The sequence below is a fragment of the Plasmodium relictum genome (genome assembly GCF_900005765.1).
Source record: "Plasmodium relictum strain SGS1 genome assembly, chromosome: 8".
Taxonomy (NCBI): domain Eukaryota; phylum Apicomplexa; class Aconoidasida; order Haemosporida; family Plasmodiidae; genus Plasmodium; species Plasmodium relictum.
The window spans coordinates 124,424-140,388 of record NC_041686.1 but is presented as its reverse complement, the minus strand read 5'-3'; the positions used below and the strand labels follow the sequence as shown (position 1 = coordinate 140,388).

Genomic DNA, 15,965 nt, shown 5'->3' with positions numbered 1-15,965 from the left:
ATATTCTATATGTTAAGATTCCTTTTATGTAATAAAAAATTTTTTAAGAAATATAAATAATTCAAATTAAATATGCTTCATAAATAAACAATTTTTTAAATAAATTACATACATATATACATATAAATAATCAATTTTAATGATAATAATAATAAAAACAATATTAATAATAATAAATACAATCATTTATAAAAAAAAATTTTAAAATATACTTTTTCATAATGAATTATTTAGATAAAATAAACAAAAACCAACAAAGGGTTAATTCAAATGATCTATACATATATATATGCATAAGTATTTTTTTTTTTTTTCTACATTTTTTTTTTTTGTTAATTATTCTGAATTTTTCTGTTTGTTAAAATATAATTATATCTTAATTTATATTAATAACGTTTTTATTTTTTTTTAGCACAATTCTATTTATTTATTGCATTATAATACTAATAAGAAGGAAACTAATAATTTTCCTATATATCTTTAATATTTTTCTATATTAAAAGATAAATTAAAAAAACTATTAAATTATCGAAGGACATCTTAAAAAAAGTTATTTTTAAAAAAAAAAAAAAATTTTTTTAACATATATCTCTAGATAGCAAAAAAAAACAAAAACAAAATTATGCAATTATGTGCAAGCTTATGAAAAAATATAAAGCAGATGTTCTTTAATTATCATTTGTCTTTATAGAATAAAAGTGAATAAAAAAGAAATAATAGAAAAAAATAAAACAAAAAAAATTCATAATAAAAAGAAAAGTTCTTTGTATATAAAAATGTACTTAAAAAAAGCATTAGAGAGTAATGAGAAGGTAAAAAAAAAAGAGTATATAAATATATATAATATATTAAGTTCGGTTGTAAAAATGAAAGAAATAAAAAAAAAAAGAAATACATACTTAAATAAAAAAATAAATTAGTAAAAGTTACATCTCATATAGTATAATTTTAATAGGAAATATGTAATATTTAAAAATAAAAAGACAAAATATTGTTTTTTTTTTTTTTTTTTTGATGTGAATTTTTTAAGGAGATACATAAACATATTTTTTTATATAAATATGTCTTTTTTGTTATTTTTCATTTTAAGTATTTTATTTTTAATCTATATACTATTTTTTTCATAAACGGGTAAGAGATTTAAAAATTTATATTTTTAGTAACAAAATAATAATATACAAATAATAAAAAAGAAAAAAAGTATAAAATATTTTTCCTTAAAATAGAAAAATAAAAAGATGTCTAATATATATATACTAAAACATTTTAATTTTATTTTATAAAGATAAAATTACCTTTATGAAAAATTAATTCAGTTGTATATGATTTTATAATTTCATATACGTTTTGGGGTTTTATTTATTTCGTATCCTTTTATAAATACAAAAGTCAATTTTGTTTATGTCTAAACACAATGTAAGAATTTTTTTTTATATTGCTTAAATTTTTTTATTTATTTCATTTTTTTACATTTAAGACTAATTTACAAACAGATTTAAGATAGGAACATTTTATTTTTAAAATACACTCTAAACTAATTTATAGAAAATAATGAAAGGCATTTTTGTATTAGTATTAAAGAAAAATACCTTTTCTATATCTTAAATACAAATAATATTTTATAAATATATATTCATAGAAATATAAATTGTTTAAAAAAAAAAAAGGAAGATGAGCACTTAATCTAACATAAGAACCTATTGGAATCTATTTAATTTTTAAAAATTCATTTTTAGGTAAATGCTTAGAAACTTTTTATACAAAAAAAAAGATAATTATATATAAAGGAAGCTTAAATATATTTCATACCTATTTAAATTAAGATATTTTTTTATTTTTAATTTTACTCATTAAAAAAGAATAAAATATAAACCTTTTATTTATTTGTATTGATTTTTAAAAATGAAAAAAGGTTACTGAAGAAGATAATAAAATTATAAGAAATCATATTATTATTTAGTGTTAAAAAAAAATGAGTTATTAGGAAGCAATTATTTCTCCCTATTTTATATAAAAAATAATACCAAACCATTAAATTACAATTGCTCTTATTTTTTTTTTTTTTAAGAGTTTTAATATACATCAATAAATTCATAATACTCTTCTTTATTAATATTTTCTTTTTTTATTTCTTATGAAGTTTTAAGAAAAAAATAAAATAGCTCTTTTAATAATATATTTTCAGTAAATATGAATATCTTAAGAAATCTGAAATTTACAGAAAAAGTCTTTTCTTTTAAAAAATGAAAGAAAAAAAAAGAAAAAAATTTATTTTGCAAAACAATTTATATATAATATGAATGAAACAAGCAAAAAAACTAGTTACTTGTATGAGAAAAAAATAACATGTTTTTATATTGTTAAAAATGTTAATATGTAAAAATTAAATAGTTAAAATAGTCTTAAAATGAAAACAAAAATTGATTTTATAAATAAATGGGCTTTTATTGTTTTTTCAAAAATTCCAGCAATTTTTTGTGTTCAGAAAAAAAAAAAGTTACATCAGGATATTTTAGAAAATGTAAAGAAATTGAAAATAATTAATCACCCTTTAGATAAAAATTCTATAGACTTCTATTTTATTTCTAATGAAATTAATAAGTTCTTAAATGTAGCAAATAAAATAATTGATGAAAAAAAAAAAAAAAATTTAATAATTGAAAACTGCTTTAATTTGTATTATTTGTTAATTATATCTGCTAAATTAAAGCCTTCTATTTTAAAGAAATATATTCTCGAGTATATTGAGGAGAATATATCTGTAATTCTGAAAAAAAATAAAATTGAAAATACTGATAGTAAAACAATCCCGTATACTATACATATAAGAAGAGAGAAATCACTTTGTAATTTAATAAATGAATTAAATGTATACTGCTCTAACTATTTAAAAAAAATTAATAATATTAAAACAAGGTAAATTTACAAATAAGATATAATAATAATTTTTTCTACTGTATAAAATAATGATTAAAAATACTCATATTTTTATTTATAATTTTTTTTTTTTTTTATAGATATTTAATGATAGACAAAAATGAAATAAATATTGATGAAGAATGGAAGAAAAAACATGAATATATTTTCAATAAGAATAAATTAAAAATACCTATAAGCAAACATAATTATGAATTTATTTTATACGGAATAAATGAATCTAGTATAAGAAAAAAAATTTTTCATTTACTTAACTCTCCCTATGAAAATAAAGATTTAAACAAAGATGTAATAAATATATTAAAAAAAAGATATGAAATAGCAATTAAATGTGGCTATAGTAATTGGAGTCATTATTCTGTATCTTATTTTACTAGTGAGAAGAAGAATTATAATAATTTAAATGAATTTTTTAATTTAATTAAAACAAAAATAGACAAAGACTATGATAAAATAAATTTTAATATGATGAAATTATTTAATTTAAAAAAGAAAAATAATTGTATGAATAATAGCTATGGTAATAATAATAAACTAGATTTATATGATTGGTATTATTACTATAATAAAATGTTTAATAAATCAGATGAATATTTCATAAATACTTTTTTTCCGCAAAATTACGTTTTAAATAACTTTATCGAAATAATGTCAAAAATATATAAATTTTCTTATGAAAGAATTAAGAATGAAGAAGTATTAAAGAAATGGCCAAATAATAGTATTATATATAAAATTGAAAGAGGAAAAAAAAAAAAAATTAAACAAAGTCTAAGTCATGAAAAAAGAGAAAATAAGGATCTTAATGATTATGAATTATTAGGATATATTTACATAATACCATATATGAGTATAAGATTAAGGGATTATTTTAAGATTCCCTTAATGAATTCTTTATCAAATACTTATCTAATATGCAACGGTCATGTATTAATTGATTATCAATTTATGCAAACTGTACCTCTTGAAAAAAAGCTATTTAGTTCATCAGAAATTTTAACATTATTTCATGAGTTTGGTCATGCTTATCATTTATTATTATTATCAAATAAATATTCTTTACATAATTTTTATAATATTCCTTTAGATTATGCAGAATTTTTTTCACATATAAATGAACATTTAGTTAATAATTATAATATAATATATAACTTATCAAATAAAGAAATAAATAATTCAAAAATAAATGAAAATTTATATCGTTCCATGAAATTTGATTCTTCAAGGCTATTTAACATTTATTTACAATCTATAATTGATTATAAGATTCATGATATTAATCCTTTTACATTTTTTTCAAATAATAATAAAAATGATGAATATGCTTTAAACGATTTTTATAAAATTATTGAGGAATATCTTCCTTACAAACTTTCTTCCTTATATTCAATTCATTCAACTAGTTTTCCTTATCATTTTTCTTGTTATTATGCTGGATCTGTTTTATGTTATTTACTTGCAGAAATTAGAGTTATTCTAAATATTTCAGCTGATGATTTATCATTAAAAAAAAATAATTCTTTAATAACATTTCAAAAAAAATTTTACAATATTCTATCAAAGGATTTTAGAGGAGATGATTACCCTTCCATAATAAAATATACTTTATCTAATAAAAATTTGTTTTCCATTAAATAATATTTTTGAAGAAGAAAAAATTATGTGATTGCTTTTAATAAATTAAACATTTTATTTTAGTATAGTATAAGCCTCTATATATATATGCATAAAAAAAATTGAACTAAAAAAAAAAATATAAATTTTTTACTTTATATTTTTAAAATTTTAAATATTTTTGAATTAACTTGATTGGTATTTTCTTGTTCTTTATTAGTGCTAATTTTCACCATTTAAAATTTTTTTTTTTTTTTTGAATTTAATTTTAATTACATTTTTTAGTATTCTTAACAACTATACTTACAGAAAAAGAAAAAAAATAAATTCTTTTTTTTTTATGAAAATTTGCATTTTAACTTATGGGAATTTATAATTTTCTTATAAACTTATTAATAATCTCTTTATATAAGGAAAAATATTTGCATAAAATACATTAAATTCCATTTATATTTATTAAAAAAAACTAGTTATATATATCTTTTGTGCTTGCAATGCTTGATTATTAGAAAATAAATAAAATTATGTAAAAAGAAAAACTTTTAAATTATATAAAATATAAATTATAAGAATTTATCACAACATCATAATTTTAAAGAAATAATAAAAAAAAAAAAAAAAGAAAGAAAAAAAATAAAAGAATTATATCATTCAATTTTTAAATGTTAAATCACTAAATATTAAAGTAAAAAAAAAAAAAAAATAAATAATAAATTTGCCATTAATTAGTACTCTTATTTTGTAAAAATAATTTAAAATAAAAAGAAAAGAATATATATTTAAAATATAAAATTAATACATACAATAATTTGTATGTATATATATGTACATCATAAATATTGAAAAAATGTAAGAAAAAAAAATTAAATTATTATTGCGGATTCACTGTTAATTGAAATTACTCCATTTTTTTTTTTATTTTGATTTTTTTTTTTTTCTTTCCTATTTTAATTATATGAATATACGTAAATGTTTTTATTAAAAATATTGTATAAATAAAAAGATATATAATTGTACTTTATATATAAAAAGAAGATCCAACATTATGGAAATTGAAAAATGTAATTGTTATTACGAAATATTAAATGTTGAAAATAATGCTACAATTGAAGAAATAAAAAAAAGTTATAAAAAAATAATTTTACAATATCATCCTGACAAAAATGCACATTTATCTGAAGAACAACAAAAAAAATACACAAATATTTTTCGAAAAATTCAAGAAGCTTATGAATGCTTAATTGATGAAAGACGAAGAAAATGGTATGATAAAAATCGAAAACGAATTATTCAAGGAAGAGAAGATGAAGAAAAAAATGAACAAAATAAATATTCAAGTAAGAATATAAATATATGGGAATATTTCAATAATAACTGTTATAATGGATTCGATGATAATGAAAAAGGTTTTTATAATGTATATAAAAATTTATTTGATGAAATAATAAAAGAAGAAAATGAAGAGATAAGAAAGAAATATAAAAATAATAAGGAAAATATTAATGCGCCAAGTTTTGGTAATTCTAAATCCTCTGGAAAAGAAATTGATGCTTTTTATGAATATTGGTCAAATTTTACAACAGTTAAAAAATTTGATTATTCTTATGATTATATAAAAAGTTGTGAATTTGAAAATAGAAATATTAGAAGAACTTTAAAAAAGGCTAATGAAAAAAGAAGCTTGAAAGAAAGAAAAGAATATAATGAAAACATAAGGTCACTTGTTCACCATTTAAAAAAATATGATGTACGCTATTTAAATAGAATTGTTGAAATAGCTGAAGAAAAAAGAAAAAGAATTGAAGAGAGAGAAAAACAAAAGAAAATGCAAATGATGCAAAGAAAAATCTTATTTGAACAAAATAAAAAAAGAGAATATTTAGAAGATGAAAAAGAATCAATTAATTATTCTTCTGATAATCATGAAGATAAGGATTTTTCTGATTACACAAATTATAGCTTGAAGATAAAAGAAAATAAAAATGATACAAAAGAAAAAGGAAAAAAGAAATATATAGAAAATGTAAATGATGAAGAGGATAAAAATAAATATGGAAATGAAAATTCTTTTAATGATGAAGAAATAAACAGAAATTATGCGAATATAAATAATAGTGAAGTTAACAATGATATATACATTAATGTTTTAGAAAAAATTATATATAGATGCGAAATATGCAAAAAGAATTTTAAAAGTATGAAGCAATATGAATCACATGAAAAATCCAAAAAACATATAAGTAACTTCTTAAAAAATTCAAAAAAATTCGATTTAAAAAATATTTTTGAGGAAGAAGGGGAAGAAAAGGAAATAAACTCTGATAAAAAAATAGAGAAAGAGGATGATACTGATAATGAAAGAAAGGAATTTTCTTTTTCCGAATCTAAAAACAAAGAAATAATTAATAATAATATATACAAAAAAGTTGATAATAGTATTTCATTAAATGGTGGAAATACAATATTACAATCAAATGAAAATCCTTCAAGTGAAGAAGTATTAGAAAGTTATGACAATATATTTCAAGATAAAAATATCATGTGCGATTATAAAAACAAAAATAATAAAAGCAAAAAAGAAATTATTGACACAGTATTATGTGAAAATGAAAAAAAAGACAAAAAAACAAAAAAAAATGGAAAATCCAGTTCAAAAAAAAAAAGAAATAAAAAAAATTGTGAAGAAAATATTTCATGTAATGAACAAAATGATGTTACTTCTGAATCTACAAACGTCAATGAAGATATATTATCTTGGTATAGAAATACAAAAAAAAATAAAGGAAAGTTTATAGAAGCAGAAAGCTCATTGGAAGTGGACAACTATTTGCAGAATGATCGAAGCTTGAATAATTATAGTGATGGTTATGAAACTTCAAGAAAAAAAAAAAAAGGATTAAAAAAAAATAAAAAAAAAGTGCTTATAAAGAATGAAAATAAAATAAATAATTTTTTTGAAGAAAATTCAGATTGGAAACCAAAATCCAATAATCATACTAATCATAAAATAAAAGAAAATATAAAAAATGTTCAATGCAAAATTTGTAAGCAGACTTTTGATTCAAGAAATAAATTATTTCAACATATAGAAATAAAAGGTCATGCTGCATATAAAAACAACGATAATGCCATAAAAATAAATAAAAATAAGAGAAACAATTAACAATTATTAAAAATATATTTATTTAAACGTTTTATCCAATTTTTTATTTGAATACTTTTATATTAAAAGTGCTTTTTTTAATTATGTATTTTAACAACAATTATGTATATCTATATATATATATATATCTTTTAATGATTTTTACAAACTTGGATATTCATATTTATTTTTTTTTTTTTAGTATTTAAATGTAATTCATTTACTAATATAATTCTCATTTTAAATAAATTTATTAAATTTTTTTTTTTATTTTATATTATTTTTTTTTTTTGTTTTCAATTAATATTTTTTTAATAAACTATAAAATTGTCTTTAAATTAAATAACTTTTTAAACATTGTACTTTTTTTTTTCTTTTAAGAAAAAATATTTGAATAAATTTAAATTAAAAAATTAAGATACATAATAAAGTACCATTATAAACAAAGGATTTTTTAAGCATCTGCTATAAACATAATGAAAAAAAAATTGTTTTAATAAATATTTCAAAAATACATAATGTGTGTAAATCTATAAAGTTGAAAAGAAAAATAGTGACTTACATCTAATAAAAAATTTATATTACCTTTACTAATTCATATGTAAATATATTTATTTTGATATTGTAAATATACCTTATTTTTTACTGTATTAATGAATTTATCACTTTTTTTTTTTTAGTATGCTTTTTATTTTTATAATTTTATAATTTATAAATTGGAATTTTCATTCTTTTATAACAATTATACATTTTGGTGTATAGATCTTTGTATTTTTTATGTATTCTTTTTTGCATATATATAAAATATTTTACTTTTTATTCTTTATTTTTTCAATTTATTAATTAAATTTAGTACTTTTTATATTTGTTTATAAAATGTATAGAGGAGCTTTTTTTTTTTTTTTTTTTTTTTTTTAACCTACACACAAAGCACAATTTTAAAACTAAGTATATATAATTCTTAAAAAAATTTAGTTCAATATTAATACTAAAGAGGTATGTAAAGATATATAAATGTCATATATTATTTGATATATAATTTTTTTTTCGTAATAAAAAATTAATATACTTTTATGTAAATTCACATTTTTGTTATTATGCATGTATATTTTTATTTATATTATTTTTTGCAATAGCTTAAAAAATAGGTGCGTAAATGTAAAACCAAATTTTACATAGAATATTATATAAAGAATGTTTTATTTTACTTCTTATATTTATAAAATGTAATTATTAAATGAAAATTATGAATACATAGATAAAATATTTACATTTAAAAGATTAAAAATAAAATTATATATAAAAAGGCCTATCGTTTTAAGAATAGTAAGAAAAAATATAAAAATAAAAATAACATATTTTTGGTTACAGAGTACATATATAATAAAGAAAAAAAATAATAATAAAATAAAATAAAATAAAATAAAATAAAATAAAATAAAATAAAATAAAATAAAATAAAATAAAATAAAATAAAATAAAATAAAATAAAATAAAAAAATAATAAAATAAAAATTATTAAAAAAATTATAGAAGAATTAATTAAGAATAATGAGAATATTTTGTAATCAAAAAATTTAATATTTACATTTGCAAATATTAACTTTATATAAATTATCATTTTTATAAGAACGATAAAGATTTAATAAAAATATATATATATATATATATATATATATATATATATATGTACATATTTGTTAAATTCTTGAACAAAATAGCAAAATATCTAAATGGCAGTTAGAATAAAAATTTCATTATAAAAAAAAAAAAGAAAAAGTAAAGTTATATTCATATGTTTGCATAATTCTTTTATATAAATATATTTATAAACGTTTTGATGGTCGTGTTATTTTTTCTTTGTATAAAAAAATGAATGAACTCTTGCGATTTTAAATATCATAAATTAAATAATAATATCAATATTAAATTTTAACGTAATTTTAATAGATGGTTTTTTACAACCATTTTAACTCAGTTTGAAAAAAAAAAAAAAGCAAAAAAAAAAAAGCAAAAGGCAAAAAATAAAATAGCAAAATAATAAAATAACAAAATAATAAAATAACAAAATAGGAGAAATAGAAAAAAATATATAAAATGTTAAAAATATAACATTAAATTTTTACTAGATAAAAAACAAGATAACATATGTAAAAAGTATAAAAATTATTTATATATGCATTACATAAATATTTATATGTATTTAAAAATAAACATATAAATAAAAAGAAATTGAAATAGAGAAAATAATTTATTATTATTTGGAAAATCGAATGTGCTGTAATAGTCAGTACTTTTTATTATTATTATTATTTTTTTTTATTTGTAAGGAATTTTATTGAAGGGATATACTGTATAAATTGTGAATTTAAATATGGATAACACATTTGATTATAGCCAAATAGATATAGATGATTTTGATGAATTCAACGATTTCTGTAATATAAGAGACAAGAAAAAAAAAAAAGATAGTTATTTTTCTGCTGATTATGATGAAAATAATAAAAAAGGTACTGATAGTACAAAAAATAAAGAAGGAGTAAGAAAAAGTAAGAAAGAAAAAAGTCATAAAAAGAATAAAAAAAATAGTAAATCAACTAATTATTCTTATTCTTCTAATGAGAAAAGATTAGATAATGTAGAAGAAAATGAAGAATATGATTCTCTTTATAAAAAAAAAAAAAAAAATTATAAAAATAATCAATATTTAAATTCGAATAATTTGCAAAATAATTTAGACAGCGTAATTGAAAAAAGTAGTTATGATGATAATAAGTCCAATAAATATATGGAGAATTTAAAAGAAGATTATGACATAGGAAAAAAAAAGAGTTATGAAGAAAATAACAAAAAATATATAAATGACAGTAATAATAATAATAATAATTCTAACTCTAAATCAAAGAATAATAAAAATAAAGAAAAATTAAAATATTACAGATGTCGCTATTGTGAAATTGATTCAATTGACAGCGTTGTTCAATGCAATAATTGTAATCGGTGGTTTTGTAATGGCTCATATGGGACATGTGGTAGTCATATTGTTACTCATTTAGTTCGATCGAAACATAAAGAAATTAAATTACATAAAAATAGTTTACTAGGTGAAACAATTTTAGAATGTTACAATTGTGGTTGCAGAAATGTATTCTTGTTAGGTTTCTTGCCAACTTCAGAAGAAGGAGTAGTTGTCATTATCTGTAGAGATCCATGTTTAGCTAATTGTATTTCATTAAATGAAAAAAATATAACAAAAAATGAAAATAAAAGTATCATAAAAGAAGAGGGGGAGGAAAAGGAAGAAAAGGATAAAGAAGATGAAGATGAAAATAGTGAAGAGGATAGTACAAATAAAAGAAAGAATGAAATCAGTGTGAGTGATGAAAATGAATATAGTGATTTGAATGAACAAGAAAAAAATAAAATTGGTGATAATTATATTAATAATGAAAGAAATGAAATAAATAATAATAAGAAGAAATTTAATGAAAGTGAAGAAAGGAATAAAATAAATAATAAAGAAAAAATTAATAGCTGTGATAATGAAGATGGAAAAAAGAAAAAGAAAAAAGAAAAAAAGAGTAATAATAACAATATATACAATAATTTAGAGGAATTAGGAAATATAAAAGATTGGAATTTAAAAAAGTGGCAGCCTTTGATAGAAGATAGAAGTTTTCTTGATTGGTTAGTTAGCATACCATCTACTGAAGAAGCAGAAAAAAAAGGTAAATTAGCTACTTCTTATAATGTAAATAAATTAGAAGAATTGTGGAAAAATAAAAAGGATGTTTATATAGATGAATTAGATTTAGAAATATTAAATGATGAGCCAATAAAAGTTGAATTAAAATATGAGGATGCTCACCATTATCAATCAATATTCGCACCACTTGTTCAATTAGAAGCAGATTATGATAAATCTATAAAAGAAGGCCAAAAGCAAGCAAATGTTACTGTTCGATGGGATGTTGGTTTAAATAAAAAGAGATATGCTCATTTCATTTATGTAAAAGAGGAGAGTGAATTAAGATTGGTAGCAGGAGATGAATTGAAATTATCATATACATATCCAAATGGAAAGGTGTGGAGTTGTGAAGGACATATATCAAGATTACATAATACAGAAGAAATAGCACTGGAATTAAGAATTTTAGGCACGGCTGATGGGCCTTGGGTAGATAATATAACTACAGGATTTACTGTTGAATTTGTTTGGAAAAGTACTGCTTATGATCGTATGCAATTAGCATTGAATGAATTTGCATTAAATTCTTATTCATTAAGTGGCTTTTTATATCATAAATTATTAGGACATGATATTTCAGAAGATTCTTTAGAATATAATAAAAATAATTTTTATAAACAGATGCAAAAAAAAGTAATGAGTATAAGAAATTATTCAGCACCAAATTTAGCTCCCCTTAACCATTCTCAAATAGATGCAATTAAAAAAAGTTTACTATCTCCTTTATCATTAATTCAAGGTCCACCAGGAACAGGAAAAACGTTAACTTGTGCAACGTTAGTGTATCATTTATCGAAAATGAATATGGGTAAAGTTTTGGTAACAGCTCCAAGTAATGTAGCTGTAGATCAATTATCTGTCCGAATACACAGAAGTGGTTTAAAAGTAGTAAGATTATGTGCGAAAAGTAGAGAATCTGTACCAAGTGTAGCTGACTATTTATATTTACATAATCAAATGAAATTACTGAAAACAGATATAGGTGAAGAATTAAATAAACTACTAGAATTAAAAGAGGAAGTAGGGGAATTATCTCAAAAAGATGAAAGGAGATTAAAAAAATTAATTTCTTATGCAGAACATGAAATATTAATAGCAGCTGATGTTATTTGTGCTACATGCGTTGGTGCTATGGATAAAAGGTTAAAAAAATTTCGTTTTCGTCAAGTATTAGTTGATGAAGCTACACAATCAACAGAACCTGAATGCTTGGTTCCATTAGTGACAGGTGCAAAGCAAATTGTTTTAGTTGGTGATCATTGTCAGCTAGGGCCGATTATTGTTTGCAAAAAAGCAGCAAATGCAGGATTAGGAAAAAGTTTATTTGAAAGATTGGTCATGTTAGGGATTACTCCATTTAGATTAGAAGTACAGTATCGTATGCATCCAGCTTTAAGTGAATTTCCTTCATATGTTTTTTATGATGGAAGTTTGCAAAATGGAATTACATTGAAAGAAAGGGAATATCCTTTGAAAGATTTTCCTTGGCCCAATCCTAAATGCCCAATGTTTTTTTATAATTCAACAGGACTTGAAGAAATGTCTGCATCTGGAACAAGTTATTTAAATAGAAGTGAAGCATCTAATATGGAAAAATTAGTTCGAACATTATTGAAATGTGGCTTAAAACCTAATCAAATAGGTGTCATTACCCCTTATGAAGGGCAAAGAGCATATATCACTTCATTGTTCCAAAAAAATATTTCTTTTCAACATTCAGCAGAAATTGAAGTTGCTTCTGTTGATGCTTTTCAAGGAAGAGAAAAAGATTTTATTCTTTTATCATGTGTTAGATCTAATAAAAAATTAGGTATAGGTTTCTTAAACGATCCTAGAAGATTAAATGTTGCTTTAACTAGAGCTAAATATGGACTAATAATATGTGGTAATGCAAAAGTATTATCGAGACATCATTTCATATCAAAAGAAAAAATAAATTCCAATGAAACAATTACTAATGTTAATTCAGTATGGATAAATTTGTTAAGTCAATTCAAAAAAAAAGATTTAATTGTAGAAGGATGTTTATCTAATTTAAAGCCTGTTAATATTAATATTCCTACTCCTACAAAATTGCCATCTAGATATACTAATTTCAATTATTTTCAAAATTATGAAAAAGAAAAAAATAAAATATCTAATACCTCACACAACAGAAAATATAATAGTAATAATAATAATAATTCATTTATCAATGTTAATCTATCTAATAATAGTTACTGTAGTGATTCTATTATAAATAAAGATTTTTTTAGTTATATTAATAAACATGGAAATAAAAATATTTTTAATTCATATATTAATAATTTAAGTCAGTTATCTCAATTTAATGATTATTCTATTGATACTAAAAATTTCTTAACAGAAAATAACAAAAATTATGATATGTCTATTCCACCAAACAATAATTTCTCAACTCATAATTTATTGTATTATAATAATCAAAGTGAAGATAAAAATGTATCTAATAATTCATTAGATTTAAATAATAAGGAAAGTTATGATAATTCTGTTTCAAAAAACTACGATATGTTTTTTCCCTATTTATTTTATTATAAAAATAATCAAAATAATGGTTCTATTCCATATATATATTTGAATGAGAAAAATGAATCTACTCAGTCAACTACAAATAAAAAATTCAAAAATAACATTTTGAGTAATTCTCCTATTCAAAATATGATGTCTCAAGGTAGTTCTATGATTTTTGATGATTTTAAATTAAATTGTGATAATACACAACAACTATCTCAAAATACGCAATTTACCTAAGCTTAATTCTTTTACCGTATGAAGTTTTTAGAGCATTAGAAAATTTTCATAACAAAACAAAAAAAAAAAAAATAATGAATAAGAATAAGATTATTTGTAATGCAAAGTATATTTATTTTTTTTTTATTATTTTTTTTTTTTTCTTGTAATATATTCCTTTTGGTTGTATATATGTGTAATTTAATATGGGAGTAGTAGAATAAAATATCAGTAATATGAATTAAAAAAGAACTCAAAGAGTGATAATTTTAAATATGAAAACTGAAAAAGAGAGAACCCATTATGCTAGAAATAATTAATAAATTTAAGAAATAAAATTATATAAAATTTGAAAAAGGAAAAATAAAAAGAAGAAATATAATAAAAAGTGTTATTTAATGAATATTTAATAGAATGATATTGAAGTATCATAAGGAAAAGAAAGATAAGTTAACTCTAAAGCAAAAACATTTGAAGAAATTTAAGAATAATTAAGAAACATTTATCACACAATAAAAATATTTCTATAAATACAAAACTAATGAGAAAGCAAAATAATCAGTTACACAAGAAAGAAAAAAAGAAAGAAAGAAAGAAAGAAAGAAAGAAAAACAAAATAGTAAAATAAAAAATATAATAATATAAATTTTTAATTTTAAATAAGTATCATTATTATAGCCCCTTTATTATAATTCTTATTGTTAAGGCTAATGTTGTTATAATTAACAAAATTAACTAATATTTTTATTTGAATTAAAAATATGAATTAAAATATTTTTTCAAAACAATATCTAGCCATTGAATATTATTTATATTTTAGACAAAAGAAGCATTGTTGTATTTTTTTTTCAAGAAATCATATATTAATTTTTTTAAATAAAACCATTTTGAAAACATAAAAATTTTAAAATAAGTTATATTATATGTATTAAATATTTTATCAATTCTTTCAAAATTTTTTAATTTCTGAACAACTATATAAAGAAGGTTGATAAAAGTAAACATAATACATATGAACATAGAAATATCAAATACTATAATAAACAGAACATATACAATAACTACAATACATATGAAATAATTATTACCTAATAACATTTTGATAAAAAGAATTAAAAATAGTAAATTTTTTTTTATAAAAGTATTAATACTTAATATATAAATGTAAAAATTAATTTTTGTTTTTACAAAGAAAATATTTTTTATTTAATACTACCTTTTTTCAAGGAATAAATCTAATATATTATTTAATTTTTTTTTTATTTATAAAAACTGAAAATATACAAGTATATTTCAAAATTAATTGATACATTTATATGCTCTAAATAATATATCTTTCATTTTGTCTCTAAGAAAAAGAAATATAGCTTTTTAAAATAATAGAAAAATAGCATATGTTAAAGGAAAGATATATATAGAAATATATTTAAGTTCTATTAATAAAAATTTATTTCTCAATTTAAAAAACAAGAAAAAAACAATAATATTATAAATAAAATACATTTTTTTATTTATTTTCCATTGTATTTTAAGGTTTATAGATGATGTTTATGCTTATTTATTTTATTTTATTATTTTTTTTATTTTTTTTTTTTTTTATTCTTATCTTTAGTAAATTTAAAGGCCCTCTTTTTATTTTTCTGTTCTATCGAAATTTCATTTAATTTTTCTCATAAAAGAAAAACGAACTTTGAAAAAAAAATGCATGCATTTATGATTTTAAAATTTTAGACAGAATATTTTTTTTATTAAACAAAAAAATATATAGAAAAA

The 15,965-nt window shown here is 18.9% G+C and overlaps 3 protein-coding genes across 3 annotated transcripts; all 3 read left to right on the top strand.

Moving 5' to 3' along the window:
* Positions 1-2,407: 2,407 nt before the first annotated feature.
* Positions 2,408-4,575, top strand: PRELSG_0803500 (DnaJ protein, putative; the record flags this gene model as incomplete). The annotated part of the gene is made up of 2 exons (XM_028676090.1): positions 2,408-2,916; positions 3,018-4,575. The coding sequence occupies 2 exons, from the start codon at positions 2,408-2,410 to the stop codon at positions 4,573-4,575; spliced, it is 2,067 nt and encodes a 688-aa protein (XP_028532614.1).
* Positions 4,576-5,596: 1,021 nt separating this feature from the next.
* PRELSG_0803400 (DnaJ protein, putative) lies at positions 5,597-7,714 on the top strand (the record flags this gene model as incomplete). The annotated part of the gene is made up of 1 exon (XM_028676088.1): positions 5,597-7,714. One exon carries the CDS (start codon positions 5,597-5,599, stop codon positions 7,712-7,714), a length of 2,118 nt encoding a protein of 705 aa, XP_028532613.1.
* A 2,353-nt stretch (positions 7,715-10,067) lies between these two features.
* PRELSG_0803300 (regulator of nonsense transcripts, putative) lies at positions 10,068-14,213 on the top strand (the record flags this gene model as incomplete). Its single annotated transcript, XM_028676087.1, has 1 exon — positions 10,068-14,213. One exon carries the CDS (start codon positions 10,068-10,070, stop codon positions 14,211-14,213), a length of 4,146 nt encoding a protein of 1,381 aa, XP_028532612.1.
* Positions 14,214-15,965: the final 1,752 nt, after the last annotated feature.